The sequence below is a fragment of the Varanus komodoensis genome, unplaced genomic scaffold (assembly GCF_004798865.1).
Source record: "Varanus komodoensis strain SLA01 unplaced genomic scaffold, ASM479886v1 scaffold12, whole genome shotgun sequence".
Classification (NCBI taxonomy): domain Eukaryota; kingdom Metazoa; phylum Chordata; class Lepidosauria; order Squamata; family Varanidae; genus Varanus; species Varanus komodoensis.
The window spans coordinates 22,414,097-22,431,840 of NW_025335349.1; the positions used below are offsets into that span (position 1 = coordinate 22,414,097).

The following is a 17,744-nucleotide window of genomic DNA, read 5'->3' on the forward strand; positions in this document are numbered from 1 at the left end:
GCAACCTTCTGAAAGCTTAACTAAACTTTTAGTTAAACATTCACAACTATTTTAAAGAAAGCTAGGAAAGAGAAACATTAATCAAAAAGAACAGCACATGAGCAGCACTGTTGGCAAAAGGCAGATGCGGCTTTTGTTCCAAGAAGGCCTTTGCTTTTTATTATTGCCAAGAAAGACATCACACTGTTCTGCTGAAATGTGGCCTACGAAACAATGAAGTTCCATTGGAATGGCTGGAACGTCTAATGACTGGGATAGTTTATAGGCAAATACAGTGCAAAGCACAGCACATGAATAAATCAAGTCCACACCTCTGGGGTGGGGGGTGGGGATCCTGATCCTGCAACCAGAGTTCGAAATGTAACAGGGCCTGGATGGGCTTGCCCTCTACCTTCCTCCAGCAGTCCTTTTCTTGTGCTCTTGTCAAGACCTCCCATTCTAAGAAATGTAGAGCAATTCAGCTCACTTTCATGCATCTTTGCTTGTTTAGTGCTGAGGATGAGAGAAGAAGAAGAGCTAGGCTGGATCAACCCAGGTGCCCCTCTCACCCAGTCCTCTGCTCACACAGCGGACAGCCAGCTGTGGGAAACCTCCCAGCCTGAGTGTGACTGCAGGTGGGCTCCCCAGCAGCTTGTCTGCAGAGGCATCCTGTCTCTGCCAGTAGCTACTGGAGGTAGCATAGAGCTATCAAGGCTGGAGGCCACATTCTCCAGGTGTTGACAGATGTTCAGAAACTTGCTATTTCACCTCTGTGTTCTCCCACAACACTTATACCCAAGGTCATTCCATGAAGCTGATGGGTGGGATGTTTAGGACAGATAAAAGGAAGTAAGCCTTCACAGAGCATGCGAATCCCATGGAACTACGGAATTTGCTGCCATGGGAATTTGTGATGGCCACCGATCTGGATAGCTTTAAAAAAGGATTGGACAGTTCATGAGGGTGGAGGCTGTCAGTGGCTACTAGGATGGCTGGCTACTCGCTACCTCCTTCACCGGGGGTGGCCTACCTGCATGCACCAGCTACTGAAGCACCTGGGCAGGTGAAGGTTTTGCACCAATCCTGCTTGTGGGGAACTGCTTTGCCACCATGTGTACAGAGTGCTAGGCCTTGGGCCTGATCCAGTAGGGCTTTCCATGTGTTCTTATATTCTTGTATCAGCAGGAAGCTAAAGTGCATCCTTTCTCTTTACACATATTTGTGCTGGCAGACACAAATTTAGCGATCAGCAATGAGAAGTTCCAGAACCTGTTAAACATCTTATGATATGCTCTCTGGGAATAGAAAAATCATTTCATTTCATGAGCCAGCAGCTATGGAAAGGACCTCACAGGCTGTCATGGGAAGGCACGGTCACGGGGTAACACCACTTCCCCTTAAGTGCATACATTTGGAGGTTCTTTCGCGTGTCTAATACATAAAGGGTCTGCTAGTACAAAGGAAGGGCAAGAATTAGCTTGGATAGGGTGAGCCTCCCAGGAAGAGCTAGGACATAGCTGAAGGGAACACCCAGTGCTTCTGGGCTGAAGAGGGAGACTGCAGCCTGGGAAAGCCTCTTGGAAACTGTTTTGGTTTTGAGGGATGCAGTCCTCCAGCTTTGAAACAAAGCGTGGTAATATCTTTCCCTGTTCTGTGTGTAAAAACCATGCACAATTCTGTTGGTATGCACCATCCTGTTATCTCTGACTTATGGAGACCCTATGGACAAAAGCCCTCCAAAATGGCCTGTTAGCTGCTCTAAATTCAAGACTGTGGCTTCCTTTATGGAATCAGTTCTTCTCTTATTTGGTCTTCCTTTTCTTTTTCTGCCTTTGACTTTCTCTAGCATGACTGTCTTTTCCAAGGAATCTAGTCTTCTCGCGCACAATTCTATTTCCAATAAATTTGCTTAATTGGTAATGAGATAGATATTTTCCAAGATAAACCTCTATTTCAGATTTTATAACTGCAGAATTCACCATAAAATTATTCTCCTATCCTTTGATTACTTCATTTTACTCTCATTAAACTATTTTGTTTAATAGGAGCCTTAGAAATAACGAGTACTAGGAAATTCCAAGAGAATCCAGATGTGTTAATTCAAATTGTGCCTTGTATTATACATAGTCTTGATCCCTCCTGATTCTTGCTATGGTGCCTCCTAATCTATTATTGAATGTGGACTGGATCAGCCTGGGTTCCTAGATGAAGCTACATACTACTTTATTAAATTTCATTTCTAAATTGATTGTAAAACAGTATATGAAATCTGTTGCTATGAGTATCACTTTGCAATCAGCTAGGAAATGAAATGATGTGAAGAAAGCAATCCAGTGGCCCCAGGCAGATTACCTGGATTCCCAGATCTGCAGTTGGGGATTGTGCTCTGACCTTGGATCAGGGCATCAGAGCTCTGCCCCTTCTTCTGACCCATGCATTTGGCATGGAAAGAACTGAACTGGCTGTTCTCTAAGGTCAGGAAAGCATCCTCAGGGAGGGACAGAAGGGGTTGTTTCAGGGAAAGAGTCTAGAGGAAACTAGGAATGCCAGGATATGAAGTATCTCTAGATACTTCTCCAGGTTCCTTCCCTCCCCATTGCAATGTTGTTGCTAGAAGTCAGAAAATTCAGAGTGAAGGCAGGAAGGTGAAGATCACCTGTGTTTTTTCTTGGATGAATGTGAGTCTTACACTCATCTCTATAGGATGGCACCCCAAAACTGTTGATTAAACCATAGTGACCGATATTCAGGCAAAACCTACTTGTGAACCTGGAAGGTCCTTTCAGCCCTTGTAGTCCTGGCTTCTATGAATGTGTTGAATCCAATTATTGTCATGACATCTGAGCAAATGGTGGCCATTGCCGTGTCTTGGGAGATGGGTTCCATTATTTAAAGCTTAGTGATAGTTCTATGTGTGAACCCTAGGAATGAACATGGAGCCTGCTAGTGGTGCTCAAGAGGTGGATTCAGGCCTTCTGGGTGGAACACCTTCCTCCAGGTAGCTCCAGGCTGCTGCTTGCTGGACTGGAATTTAAGGGCAAGGGCTTTTTTCACTGCAAAAACATACAACTATCTACAGACATTTTAGATCAAGACTCATCCATTGATGTACCATGGTGATTCGTTGTGATTTGTAAAGCAATGCTGTTTTTCCATTCTGATATCTGCAATGCTGGGAAATCCTTTTGGAAGTACAGTAACCCCTTCCGATCACTGTGGAAGGGCTGGGGGAGGCAATGGACAGGTTAAACACCCACCTCCTGCCCAGTGCCTCCCTCTTACGACTTGTGTTTCTCTCTCCATGCAAAAAGGAGAAATCAAGAGCTTGGAAGGCATGAGGCTGAGCTGGAGCCTGAGCCCCCAGATTAGCTGTAAATGGAAATTCTACCACTCCTTATAAATCTCAGGCATATGTAGCTCTGTAATCTTGGCTGATCAGTGCTACACATTTGTAGGCTTCAGTTCATTTTGCGAACATATTTTGGATTTTATTCATATATCGTTAGAAGAATCATTGGCCATAAAACTGACTTGAGGAAGGGAGTGGGGAAGCTGTAGGAACCCACCCTGCTCTGGACTGTGTTATTCCCTGTTGCAAACTGAGCTAATGGGACAGAGACCATTTAGTGCTTGGTACACAAGAACAATCCATTCCACAGATCAAATGCATGACCGGCTATTAATGAATGCTTTAGGGTGATTAGTAATGCCGCCTCATAAATCTTGTCATGGCATCCTTATCTGCACACCTCGGTCATGGTTATATAGCTCCCTTTTTCTACGTTCATCTTTGTGGAGACTGCAAATGTAAGAGCCAAATATGTTTCTGTTTATTCATTCAAAAATTCCCTAACTTGTTCTTCTGTCAAAAGGCTTCCAGGGCATCTCATAACAGTCAATAATCAGTCACTCCCTGCCCTGACGCTCACAATCCAAAAGAAGAAAAGACACAAGGAAAGGAATTGGTAGAGAGAATGGGAAAAACATGATTTGACTGAGTTGCCCAGATAGATGGGAATATATCCATAGAATTCAGGTTTGCACTGTGTCTGTTGTCCATCAAGTTCTTGGCTGGTTTGTTCCTTCTTTCTCCTCCTCTTACTGTCACTTTGAGTTCTGCAGTAATTTTTTTCTCCCATCCGCTTAGGGCAAGATGTTTCCCAAGACATACAATTGGTAGCAACTCCAGGAGGAAGGTGCCACCCCTATGAGTTAGATGTGTAGGTCTTTGTCTTCTCTCAACCTTATCCTATTTGCAAGTGGCAGCATTTCAATTATTTATTCTTCAGCTGGGTGAGGGGAGGGTATAGAAATGAAATGAAAATAATAATGCAAATAATTAGCATAGTCAATGGAGATAGTTTGCCCTTATTTTCTCCTTTTCCCATGCAGGTAGGTTGAATTTCAAGGGGAAAACTGGGTCCGTGGGTTAAACCATACTCCTGGAGTCCTGATGTGAATTGAGATTGTCCACACACAACTGTTATGAGAACTACAATGGATAACTGCTCTATTCAGGGTTTGAAGAGAGTATGGTTGAACAAGAGTGTTATTTAAGACTTTGGAGACCTCAGCCAGCCAGGTTTGGTATTAGAGAGCTGGACAGGTGAAAGCAGGGAATTGCTTACATCAGGCCAAATATAGGAGCAAAACTGAAAGCTCAAGTTAGACCCTGCAAACCCAGATAGCATCTCATAAGGATAAGGATGGACCGTTGCCAGCTGTTCTGCATACCTGCCTGCTCTAGTTCATCTCACGTTATTGAGTCGGCGTGTTCAGTTGGTTTCAGCTGAGTTCATTTGGTTTGAGAGAAATCAAGCAACCATGAATTTGTAAGAATCCAACCCTAGCAGCTACGGAAGAACAGTTTTTCCTGAATCATGTGGCTTTGCACAGATTTAGTCATAGAAAAATATGAGAACTTAAAAAAAACTGTTTATTTTTACCATAGGCAAAAGCACAAAACTGCATGGGATAGTGGTGGAATTGGTCTTTTTCAGAGTGTTAACTTGCACAAATGCATATGAACACATTTCTGCAATGAGTAGATAATGGACTAGAGGTCACCACAAATCCACAAAATGTGAACAGACCAGATTTTACAATGTTAGTATTTATTTATTTATTTATTTATTTATTTATTTAAAATATTTATATGCCGTCCTATTCACAAAAAAGCCTCAGGATGGCTTACAATATAAAATATAACATAAATGACATAAATAAATTCCCGACCCACACTGGCTGCAGTTAAAAACATAGAAAAGACAATATTAAAACTTATTAAAATATCAGTGGAATAAAAAGGTCTTAACCTGGCACCGAAAAACAAATAACGACGGCGCCAGGCGGACCTGTCTGGGGAGCGCATTCCATAGTTGGGGCGCCACCGCAGAGAAAGCTTCCCTAGTTGTGCTAGACTGTTCTTCATCCATTTCTTAGGCACCCTCCAACTGATTGTTTGAGATGTGGATTAAGTGGGAATCCTTTTAAAATATCAGGGAAAGCATTTTAAAGTGTTAAGATACATATTAGGTATCCTTATATATTTTGCCTTTCACAAGACCTCTACAAGACCTAATATTATTTTATTAATAGAATTAGGATATGAAAATTGTTATTTGAAACAATAGCAATTGTTATTGAATCTCTATATCACTATTGTCACTTCATTTTAGGAACTTTGGACAACTGATGTTAAGATCAAGTGAAATGTTAGGAGGAAAACTAATATGTAAACTTAGTAGGTGTGCAGATGTAGCAAGTACTTTATGAATAGAAGCTTTGAACAAGTTCATTACCACTGTGAAGCAGTACGCATGTTTCAGACTTCTGTGGAAGTGCAATATGATATAGCTTGGCTGTTAAAATAGATCCTGTGGAATTGAATTATGGCTTCTTTAATCTGATCAAGTCGAATTACAGTCTTATGAAGTATGCGGCAATTTTATCACCTGTGGATTTATTTATATAACCAAACAGAATTATTCCTGCAATATAATCTTAAATATAGGCAAAATAAAAATAGTTCCTCTAAGAGGTCAATGAGTCTGAAGTAAAAAATCTGTTACAGGAATATGTGGAATTGAAGCCTTCAATTCATGGTACACTTTAGTTAGCGTAATTAGATTTAAACTATTTTAATAACTTGGATAAGACTAGATGAATGCAACCAAATATTTGCACTTAACTCAGGCCTATTTCTCACTGTTGTTATAAACTGATGCTTGGGTTCTACTGTTTCAGGTTGCTTACATGACTAGCATCATCTCTGTCTAAACAAAACCAAACCAGTTTCTTTGCATAGAAAACAAAATATTAGGAGGAAGACTGTCAGCCTGAGGAGGCCACTTAGATCAACTAACTGCAGATGCTCTTCTTCAGGTCCGTCCCCCTTCAGAGGAGATTCAGGTTGTGGCCAGGTACCTGTAGCATCTATTTGCAGAAGTCTTTCTCCAGAGAGGCTTGCATGGTGCCTACTCCTTTCTTTTAGGTCTCATGTGAACTTGTTGATTCTACAAGGCCTTTTACAGGTGTTTTGTTGTTTGTTTTATGCTTTTCTGAATGTCTTCCTTAAGGATGGTACATTATGTATCTACGCAGGAAGACTTTGGAACATTTTTCCAAAACAGGTATGTCTGACACTGACACTAGTCCATTTAGCACCAGGTTGGATCTTCTTTAGTGGTCTGGGCATCTTCAGTGATAGTCTTGTCTCTTCCAGCTATATGGTTTTTATAGTTATTTCTGCCTCTTCCTTGTTGTGCTCATTATTGATCTTTCCTTTTTTTACATTTTTGCAGTTTTATTGCATTTTATTTTCTATTCATGTGTCTCATTTTATTTATGCCTTTTTCACACAGACCTGGAATTAATCCGGATGAACAAAGGTTTACAAATATTTTAAATACAGACATAAATATGCTGATCATGCTATGCTTTGCTGATTTTTAATGTAAAATACCTTATCTGTGAATGAAGGGCAATATATATTCCCTAAACAAAGGCATCCTATAGTTGTCTCTGAGCCTGGAGAGTTTTCTTGCATTGAAAAGCATTCCACCCTGTGAGCTCCAGTATCTCACCTGCAATCTGAAGTGGTAGGCCTGAATGTGGGTTGACCACCCTGTGAGAACCAGGCTTCCCTTTCGGACTGATCTGTTTTATACCCAGTCTGCTAAGAATAGGTCTGCAGTCCAAATAACAGTGCAGTCCTATTTGTTTCTTCCCACCTTCAGTAGAACTTATTTCCAGGTAAGTAGGCATTGGATTCTGACCTGAGTCAGGGACTCTTTAAACAAGTATCTTCTCCCATCCCAATCAGATACAAATGGAGAGATCTGGAAAAATCTTAGGCAAATGCACAGGACTCCTTGCTTGCCCACTTCTTTCTACCTGGACGTGCCACATTCCTAGAAAAGGGCCAAGATTGTAGCTTTTGGCACCATCTCTGTGTCCCTAGGAATGTCTGCTTTGGCCCCTAGATCCTACTTATAACACTGTTTAACTTGCAGGGATTAAGAAGCCTTGTGTTCAGGTAGATGTAATTCCAGTGTATGCAGAACTCTGTATGTAGATGGTCTTTGGGAGCACACACAGCTAGCAGTTGTAAGTAACTGAGTCAGTGACCCATCTGCCTTTGTATTAAGGATTACACTAGTGGCTGCTTCCCATGTGGGTTGGAGGAAGCCATTCCTCAATGTCTCCAGTGCTGAAAGAGCAATCATTGCAAAGTACCGTATTTTTTGCTCTATAAGACGCACATTTTCCCCCCTCAAAAGTAAGGGGAAATGTCTGTGCGTCTTATAGAGCAAATGTGTGTGTGCAGTAAGTCTGTCAGATGTGCAGCCCATGGGAAAGTGATGGAGAATGTGCCTGTGATTATGTGCCCATTTGAGTCAGAATATTTTTTTTCTTGTTTTCCTCCTCTAAAAACTAGGCGCGTCTTATAGAACGAAAAATATGGTAACTCAATAATGCAAATGAGTCAAGTTGAGATGTCCTTGCTTATTAGTTCTTCTTTGGTCCCTATCAAAATGAATGGGGTAAATGGTCTGAGGAAGGGTGGGTAGTACATCTCCGTACAGAATTCACCTGAATCTCACGTTCACGCTTTTATATTAACTCTGTCTTTTTTCTCCATCGCAGCATGCAACCATGCAAGTGGGAAAACGAGATCATATTATCTTGGCTTGGCACTAGAAGATTTTTGTTATATCACAAAACTGAGTGGATTATTGTATTTGATATGCTATTGGGTGCTATAAGTACCTGTAACAAGATCATTTTCACCATGAGATGTCTGTGTTCTGGAATTAGCTGCCATGTCCTTATAGGGTTGATATCCATCACGGTTGCATTAAAAAGCACAATTTGGTTAAGTTGACACGGACTGATGGGTGCAACCCCCATTCCCAAAGCCCTTCTGCACATCAGATTGCTTTCCTTGTTTCTGAAATAATACCAACCATATCAATACTGTCATCTCAGTGTCACATTTCGCAGGTCAGGCATTAATTCCATTTTTTAAGTGTCCCTTTTGGCGGCATGTGTATCAGTAGCTTTTATTGCTGCTTCTCTGTTCATTTCTTATATTACCTCCTAGCAACTGCATGTACTGAAGATTTCTGCATATTTTGAATCTGCTGTTCTCTTATCAATGCCTCATGGTCATTGTCTGTGTCTTTCAAATCTGTTCATTTACTGTTGTATGTTAGAAGCTTTGCATTCTAATGTTTCTTGAAGTCCCTTGGTGTAAACTTGGATTTCAAGGCTATTAGAACAAATGGAAGGGCAAGTCCTTTTTCATTTGCTCTGCAGCAAGATTCTTGCCTCTTAGAACATGCTGTTCAAGGGAGCTGCTTAGAATCACCTACTGGGAGGCTGTCCTTACCCACAAATCTGATTGCACGATGCATTTTTATTTCTTTCCAACAGGGTCTATAGAGCACCCAGGGGATCGAGTTAATTTCTTTTGAGCCTAAATGATTTGTTTTATCATATCTTTCTTGATCTCTCTCCTTTAAAAACTATATTGGAAAATTTTAAATGAGTAAATATTTCACTTGCTATTTTGTTATGGACAGAAAACCAATTTAGGTGCAAAACTCCAGCCATCGCAGACATAGTGATCCTAGTTGATGGCTCCTGGAGCATTGGCAGATACAACTTCAGGCTGGTGCGTCTTTTCCTGGAGAATCTGGTGGCTGCATTCGATGTGGGTTCTGAAAAGACAAGAATAGGTAATATGTTGCACAATAAGGCTGAAAACCAAACCTACTAAGAATTAACTCTTTAGTTATTTGTTCATGGACATACATTTATTTTTTACTTATTGCCATTTAATGTAATTGGCAAAAATACTATGGTCTTTGAAATATTGAATCCTCATTGAAACCATGCATTAGCACATTTATATAGTAAGCCATTATAAGGGCTAATTGTTTCTGGCATTCCACAAGTTCCACATTCACCCACTGATAGAGGTGTCCATTAAGAAAATGATCCAATGGCCCCTAGACATCAAAGGAGGCCATAGGACAATTCTAAATCCACAATCTGAGCTAAGAGGCACTTCTGCCATCATTGCAGAAAGAATGACACCAACTGCTTTTTCAAGGTCAGGCAATTGATCTTGGAGAAAAGGTAAAGGGGATGATCCAGGGGTGGACAGGGGAGGAATTGCAGTGGCCAGAAGAAAGGTACTCCAGCATCTGGCCTCTGAAGAATTTCAGCTAGATGGCCACAAACATCTGACGACCTAAAATGCAAAGGAGATCACTTTGCTGCTTCCTCTGCTCCGCACTGGATTCTGGTAGACCTCCCAAATTCAGACTAATGAGCACTGAGGGGTCAGTCAATGGGAGTTAAACTCTCAAAGTTCTGTCCCACTGTAGTGTGGACAGCATTTTGGGTCTTAATGTGACAGCGTGCAGGTTTAGCCTGCCTGCCACTAGCAGCACCCCTTGTGAATTCTCCTCTACTAGTGCATGGTGTGCAAGCAACTCCACGAGTACAAGAAAAGGTTGCGTTTGCTGAGCGGCCCCACTTCCACACAGAGGCAAAACGTCTCTTTGTGTGCAGAGTGGATGGGGAAGCATTGCACACACAAACATGTGCACTTTCCAGTGTCCTTTGCTCGGTAGAAATGCCAGATGGATATTTCCTATCACAGTGAAATAAATAACCTTGCTTTATGTATTGCCGTCTTCCCTAGGCCTTGCACAATACAGTGGTGACCCACGGATAGAATGGCATTTGAATACTTATGGCACAAAAGATGCTGTTTTGGATGCAGTGCGTAACCTGCCCTATAAGGGTGGAAACACCTTAACAGGTACAGTAAAATTGGTGCATGACTCACATTTCAAAATGTGCCTATCTTCCCAGTGTTGCACTGCAGGTCGTTTACCTTGTTTTCTGCTGGGGAAATGACCACGTATTATTCATGAAGGGTGAAAATGGACCACTTTATTGCTTTAGTTTTCTTACTACTTCAGTGAAATTCTTCTACAGCCATCACTCTGCAGAATTTATGTGCCAACCTCCAAATCAATCCACAGGATAGCATTAGGCTTAAAATAATAGCAAAGAGTTGCATGGAAACAAAGACAGTAGAGAAAGGTAATACAAACCCATCTGTTTCATCAGTTAAATTGGGCTCATTCACTGCAAACCAATTATGTTGCCATTATTATTGCAATTATGTCAATTCTATGAAGTGCGTTTTAAGAGAGGGTGGGCCCTGCTTGAGTCACTGCATTAATGCCTTATTTATTTCAGCCAGCAGCTCTGTGCTTGAGCTCTGTACAGAACAAATTGTTCAAAAGGTCCATTCCCTGGTGGGCTGCATTCTAAATCCAGTTGTCTAGCAGGAAGGAAATGCGAGAGTGCCAGCCAGGAACTAGCCCTTCCAGGCTGCCCCCAGTGTTGGACAAATAAGGCCATGGCTATTCCAGAATCCATGGTTAATACAGTCTGGTTAATATGGCACCAGTGGAGAATGGAGCCTTGACGTATCTCTTCCTCCCAGCTCGTTGGACACAGGGATGTAGCAAAACACCCTGCTGGGTCTGGACCAGGCAGGTTGTGGCCAGTCAGATGACCCAGAGAAACCTCCTGGAAGCCATACAAGCAACAACTCTGTCCTGCCATTTGACTGTAGGAAGGAGGTGCATTTCCTCCGAATGTGGCAGGTCTGTTTAAGTATATTGGCTCCTTGTTTTTGCTTCAGGGATACCCTTCTGGAAACTGAGAAATGGGTGTTAGTCTTAGAATTTTGGCAAATTGACAGGACCAGCTTTAGGAATGCAGTGCTTCCCATGAGTAACAGGAAGGCATGGTTGAATCCTAAGTCATGAGGAATGATTGCTCATAATACTTGGCTTATTAGTGTCAGACTTGCAGTTCATAGTCTGACATTCCTGTTCACACTCCACTGACCTGATATACTTCTATTTTTCAGAGCATAGCATCTGAATGTGTACATTTGTCCACAGAATGTGATATGTATCTGGATGCATACACAGAGAGAGAGAGAGAGAGCAAGCACATCTGAATACATGACATTTATTCTCAGAAATATTATTTCTTTTTAATTCTTTAGCATTCCACTTATTTTTTCATGGAAACCCAGATTTAATTCCACATCCTTTGAGCTTTCTTTGGGAAATTTGCTAAGGATGTAGGGCTGCCCATCTCTTCTTTTCTGTTTTTATTGTCCCTGCTCCAAATTGCCTTCCATGCTGGGGCATATTTATTGTATCTGTGCCCATCGCTTCCTCCAGGGGGATCAGGGCGCCAGGCAGTCTCTCCTGGCAATGATGCTGTGAGGTTAGGCAGAAGCAAAGTGACAGGTAAAAATTCTTTGGCAGAGCAGGGTTTTGGATTTGGATTTTCCCACTTCAGCTCCCAAACTGTAGTGGAGGCAAAGAGGCGCCACTACCTGCCATCAGATCCCCAGAGAGATGCTGTGTATCCCCGGGGTACTTTTAGTCAACTCACAGCTGTCTTTCTGCCTCTGGGTCTTTCCAAACTGCTACTATGCACCTCTGACCTCCTAACCATTCACTCCCACTGAGGAAGCATCAGCCAACCATTCTGCCAATATGCCTAAAATACACTAGCAAGTCAGAAGTTCTAACGACATAAATGTATTCAATTTGATCAATTTTGCTTTGCCTCTTTGCTTTTGCAAACACAGGCCTTGCCTTGACCTTTATTTTGGAAAACAACTTCAAGGCTGAATCAGGTGCAAGACCTGGGATCCCCAAAATTGGAATATTGATCACAGATGGGAAATCCCAAGATGATGTCATCCCACCTGCAAAAAATCTGAAAGATGCTGGCATTGAACTGTTTGCTATTGGTAAGTAAAAAGTGGAGTGGGAAGAAAAGAAAGAGGGGGAGGCCAGAACGAGGCGGTGCACTATAAGTGGGCATCCCAACCTACTTTGGGCCAGGCCGAACTTTCCTTGCTGATATTCTTACTTGAATGAGGCTCTTATTCTTTAAGCCAATGGACAGGACCAGAGCATCCTTTCCCCTTTCCTCTGCACTCCCAGGTCAGCTGCAGCAGTACTTTTTGGCCTGAGGAGGAAAGGGAGGTCTTAGCTCTCTGCTGATGGATGGGCCAGGTTGGCCCCTCTCCTGCCTTTAAGTTACTCCTGGGAGGTAAGGGGTTCATCCTTACTATGGCCCTACATTCCCCGGCCAATGGCAGAAGGCAAAGGAAGCTTCCTTTCTGCTCTCCCTCCCAGGACAACAGTACTGAGTGCAACGGGGCTGCAGTGTTTGTGGTTTCTTCCATTGTCAGGTGTAAAGAATGCTGATGAAAATGAACTGAAGGAGATTGCCTCTGAACCTGACAAGACTCACACATACAATGTTGCTGACTTTAGCTACATGAACTCCATTGTGGAAGAACTTACAAGGACCGTGTGTTCAAGAGTCGAAGAACAAGACAAGGAAATCAGAGGTAACTGAGACACTTGGAATTGGCACACTCTGACACCACACATGCAGGTTGATTATAGATCTGGAAAATATTCTGGGCATACAAATAGGCTCACAATTTTGGGTGGCTGTAATGACGCTATTTTGTTGCCTAAAATCTAGGAGCATTGGTGGCCACACTTGGAGCTCCAACGGATCTGGTCACATCTGAAGTGACAGCCAGAGGGTTCCGTGTGAGTTGGACCCATGCGCCTGGCAAAGTAGAAAAATACCGAGTTGTCTACTATCCCACTAGAGGTGGACAGCCAGAGGAGGTAATGCCGTTTCAAATAATTCCAGGTTTAATGATATGGAAATGCTTGGTAGACAGAGAAAGATAGGCTTCGCCAACTTAGACGTTGGGAAGATTATCAGCACTTTCATGGAAGTGATCAACAATCTGCCCATCTAGCCAAGTATTCTGTGGCTACCTAGATGTCCATGGGAATTACAGTGGTGATCCTGGGTAACTGCATCTGCACATATGCTTCCTGTGGCACAATTCCCCTTGTCTTCTCCACCTCTTATGTCTCCTCTTTGTTGGCATTCAGGTTGCTTGCTCTCTGAGGGTAGAGATCTGTCATATATTCAGTCCTCTGGTGATGATATGTCAATTTTTATTTCTTCCTACATAAGTATTACTATTCAAGGGAAACACAATTGATGATCAAGCTTGCTAGGATTCTTCCATGTTTTCATTTGGCATCCCTGCTTGCTCCATGTCAGCAGAAAAGTTATGCAAATCAAGTCACAATCAAACATGACATTTGCACAATTTTGTAGTCTAAAATGGGCTTTCAGTCTACAGGAGAAATTTGCACAAATTTGGAAATTAGTGCAAAGGCGAACTGGAGAAGTTGCTGTGATCAAACCCAAGCACATGTCCAGCAATTTCTGGATTTTCTAGTAAACATGCGCTCATGTTTGTGACCAAATTTAGGACATGCCAGCTTCCCCCCCCCAACCCCGCCACTTGGCAAGCTATCATGAAATGCCCATTCCTCCCTAGAAAACAAATGAAAGGGATTTAAGAAGAGAAATTAGCAGCATTAGGTATGTGTAAGGTACTCTGTAGGTTCCACATCAAAGTTAGTGAGGACTTTAGGAAGTGGTCTTCTTAGTACATGTTCAAGGGAGGGGGGGTCAGTGGAAGGACTACTCCCATGGAATGGCTTTTACATCAACCTAATCCGAAGCCCAGCTTCACCTTTGCTGCCCATTTTTTAGGAGGGAAGTACTTACAATGCCAACTGTATTGCCAACTTCCAGGGTTCAGAAAATTCTCCTACCTACCCTTGCACATGACTACATCCATAATTATATTGTACTTTCATGTAGATTTTAATTGTAAGCTGCTTTAGGAGCCAGTCTCAGCTAGGAAACAGAAAGTAAATAGAATGAATAAATAAGGACCAGATTCACTGCTTCTCCTCCCAGTGGGATGTGGCTGTTATGGACTGGGCTTCAAGACCTAGGCCCACGTTGACCCTCCTTGGGGAAAAGATGTGCATCCTTTGTGACTGTTTATCCACTTGCATTGTTCTTCCATAATGAGTGATCTTGGCTTCTCCCTTCCTTAGAACCAGTGAAGCCTCTTTCCAAGTGAAGGACAAGAGTTGCTTCATGCATGTTCTAAAGCCCTTTTTAATTTAGTCTGTCCTGTGATCTAGGTGGTGGTGGATGGCAACGTTTCCACGGCTGTGCTGAAAAATCTGATGTCTATCACTGAATATCAGATAGCTGTATTTGCCATATATGTGAGCTCTGCCAGTGAAGGACTCCGGGGTACAGAAACTACACGTAAGTTGTGGAATGAAAGAAATAACAATTAGTCTTGGATGCGAAGGATGTCATTCTATGCATGTTTAAGCCACAAAAGGACATGCTGGACATTGTAGGGCTGTTAGGCTTTATAACAATGCATAGGATTGCACCCCAAGCTATGCTTTAGCTGGGTAGCTTTGTTGTCGTTGTTGTTGTTGTTGTATACAGTCAAATTGTTTCCAACTATGAATGAGTGCCCTCCAAAACCTCCTGTCCTTCACAACCCTGGTCAGCTCTTGTAAACTCAAGACTGTGGATTCCTTTATGGAACTGAAATTTGGTTTTCCCTTCCTTTTTCTGCCTTTAACTTTCCCCAACATGATTGCCTTCTCTAGGGAGTCTTGCCTTCTCATGATGTGCCCAAAGTACGACAATTTCAGCATTGTCATTTTTGCTTCTAAACTGGGTAGCTTAGCACAGTTCCATTCTGGAAATTCAGGAATGAAGCAGCATTCAAGGCTCAGAAAACTGCTGCTTTCCAGGTTTGCCCTTCATGCTGTTTGGCATGAAGGGCAAAACAGGAAGTGATATTAAATGTGTCATTAGGAAACAAGTAGTGATTTTTAAAGTAGAGGTCCCAGTAGTGTAGAGATTTAATGCAACCAGAGCTTTGGGCGGGGAGAGGGTGGAGTGGATTTATCTCTTCCCTCCATGGAGGTGAAGCCCAAAAGGTCCTTTCCTTTGAGCTCCATTGGTGCCATGAAAGTGGGGGCAACATGTGAGTCAATTGGGGGTCGTTGTGGGTAAGGAAGAAGAGGCAGAACTCCCTATGAAAATCAGGAGTCACCCCACTTATTTAAAATCCCTCATGCACATTTGAGAGATGCATCTAATGTCGCATGTCGTTTGGGCCTGAATTTACCATCATGTTGAAGAAGAAAATTTTAGGTTTCTTCTGACACTCCCCTTGCATGGTCAGACTGTACACATGGATTTTAAAATGTAGTGAAATAAAGCTGAATATGTGTCAGTATCTTCCCAAGAGACTTTAGTTGTGAGAAAACTATGAGGCAATCCTTTCATGCCGAGAACAAAGATCTGACTTTCCTAATAAGGCAGTGCAATCCATACACTGGAAGTGGAGCAGAGGTCTTCACTTGAGATAGATTCCCCCATGTCATTATTTGAACAGTTTCCACATCAGGAAAGTTGATGTTTGTTCATTTTATCATTACGGAAGAGATTTTCATGTGAGAGATATTCAAAAACTCCTCCATGGTAGCATGTTGTAAACTTAACTGTGAACATGGTTTTCTCAGAACCAAATTTGCATATTGGGCTTTGTCTTGATTGAGAGCTTTGTCACGGATCAGCTTTAAAATCATTGCTGTTTCAGTTGGTATGAGAATGATAAGACTGTGTTGACCAGATTTATGGATGCCTCGTGTCTGTTTAGACTTATGCATTAACAGTTAAAAAGTGTTAACCAAAAGTGGAGCATTACTGAAGCCACTTAGTCCTAGACATGTTTATTCAGGGGTAAGTTCCACTGATTCAGTTGAGTATATTCCCAAGTACAGGCACATAGAATTGAAGAAGTAAGGTGCAATCCTGTACATGTTTAACCAGAAACTGGTCCCACTGTTCCCAGCATTCCTTCTGCCAGCCATGCTGATTGGAGCATGTTGGGAATTGTAGGTCTGTAAGGCATGTCAAACAAATGACAACTTTTCATTGGGGTGGCTTTTCTCTTGTTTCCACCTAAGGGGAGGCTGCCAACAATTTCTTTTGAGTGGCTATTGCAGTGTATCCTATCATAGGGAAAACTGGATTAGGATCAGAGGAAGGAGTGAAAATTGGCAGAAGTTGCATCAATAATGTGAGATATGCAGGTGATATTATATTATTGTCAGAAAGCAGCAAGGAACTAGATCAACTCCTTATAAAAGTGAAAGGATGTGCAGAGCTGCAGCTGAACATTAAGAAAGCAAAAATTATGACTTCGGGAGAATTACACACAATCAGTGTCAACAATAAAGAACCTGAAATTATGCAAGATGTTGCACAGCTTGGCTGAATCATCAATCCAAAGGGAGACTGCAGTCAAGAAATTAGAAGATTGTGACTTGGAAGGTCTGCAATGAAGGAACTAGAAAAGATGATCAAGTATGATGACATTTCCCTGGAGACTAAGGCCAAGATCATCCACGCTATTGTATTCTTGATCATTCTGTATGAGTATGAAAGCTGGACAGTGAAGAGCACTTCCAGGAAGAAAGTGGATGCATTAAAATAATGATGCTGGTGGAAAGTTTTGCAAATACCCTGGACTTAACGAAAGATAAACACATGAGTCCAAGGTCAAATCAAGCCAGAACTTGCCTTGGGGGCTAAAATGATTAAACAGGAGCTGTCATGCTTTGGGTACATCAAGAGAAGGCAAGTATCACTGGAGGAGACAATGATGCTAAGAAAAGTTGAAGGCAGAAGAAGAAGAAGAGGAAGAACAACAATGAGATGGATTGACGCCATGAAGGAAGTCACAGCCCTGAGTTTACAAGAGCTGAGCAGGGCTGTGAAGAACAGGAAGGTTTTAGGTCATCCATTCAGTGGATCACTAAAACTTGTAAACAATTTGATGGCACAGAACAACAACAACAACGAATTGTCATCTATCCTGGATACTGTAGACGGAATGGCGGGACTTCTGGCAAGCGTGGTCACAGCTCACTTTGTGCTGCTGTTTCTGGGCTGTGAGTGTGTAAGTCCATGGAAGGACTGGATTGTTCTGCTCCCTGGTGTCAACTGTCAGCCAACACCTCAGAAAAAATTTTGACCAGTGCCAGCCTAGGACAGCGCTGCTTGAAAGGCGTGTGCAATTTACATTTTGAACAGTTTGCACCAAGACCTTTTTGCTTAGTTTTTTGAGCATCATATCTTTAGGAATGCTTCGGTTGCTTTTAAAGTATTCATATCTGACATATCCTTGCCTACATGATTTTGCCATT

General features: G+C 42.2%; 1 protein-coding gene across 5 annotated transcripts in view; it reads left to right on the plus strand.

Annotated features, from left to right (window-relative positions):
- COL14A1 (collagen type XIV alpha 1 chain) overlaps positions 1 to 17,744 on the plus strand; it is a 139,542-nt gene that overhangs the window by 35,922 nt on the left and 85,876 nt on the right. For all 5 annotated transcript variants that reach the window (XM_044421842.1, XM_044421845.1, XM_044421841.1 and 2 more), the window contains 6 exons: positions 9,066 to 9,221; positions 10,196 to 10,315; positions 12,182 to 12,346; positions 12,794 to 12,955; positions 13,096 to 13,247; positions 14,643 to 14,772. In XM_044421842.1, the coding sequence (XP_044277777.1) occupies positions 9,066 to 9,221; positions 10,196 to 10,315; positions 12,182 to 12,346; positions 12,794 to 12,955; positions 13,096 to 13,247; positions 14,643 to 14,772 (885 nt within the window). The remainder of the gene's footprint in view (positions 1 to 9,065; positions 9,222 to 10,195; positions 10,316 to 12,181; positions 12,347 to 12,793; positions 12,956 to 13,095; positions 13,248 to 14,642; positions 14,773 to 17,744) is intronic.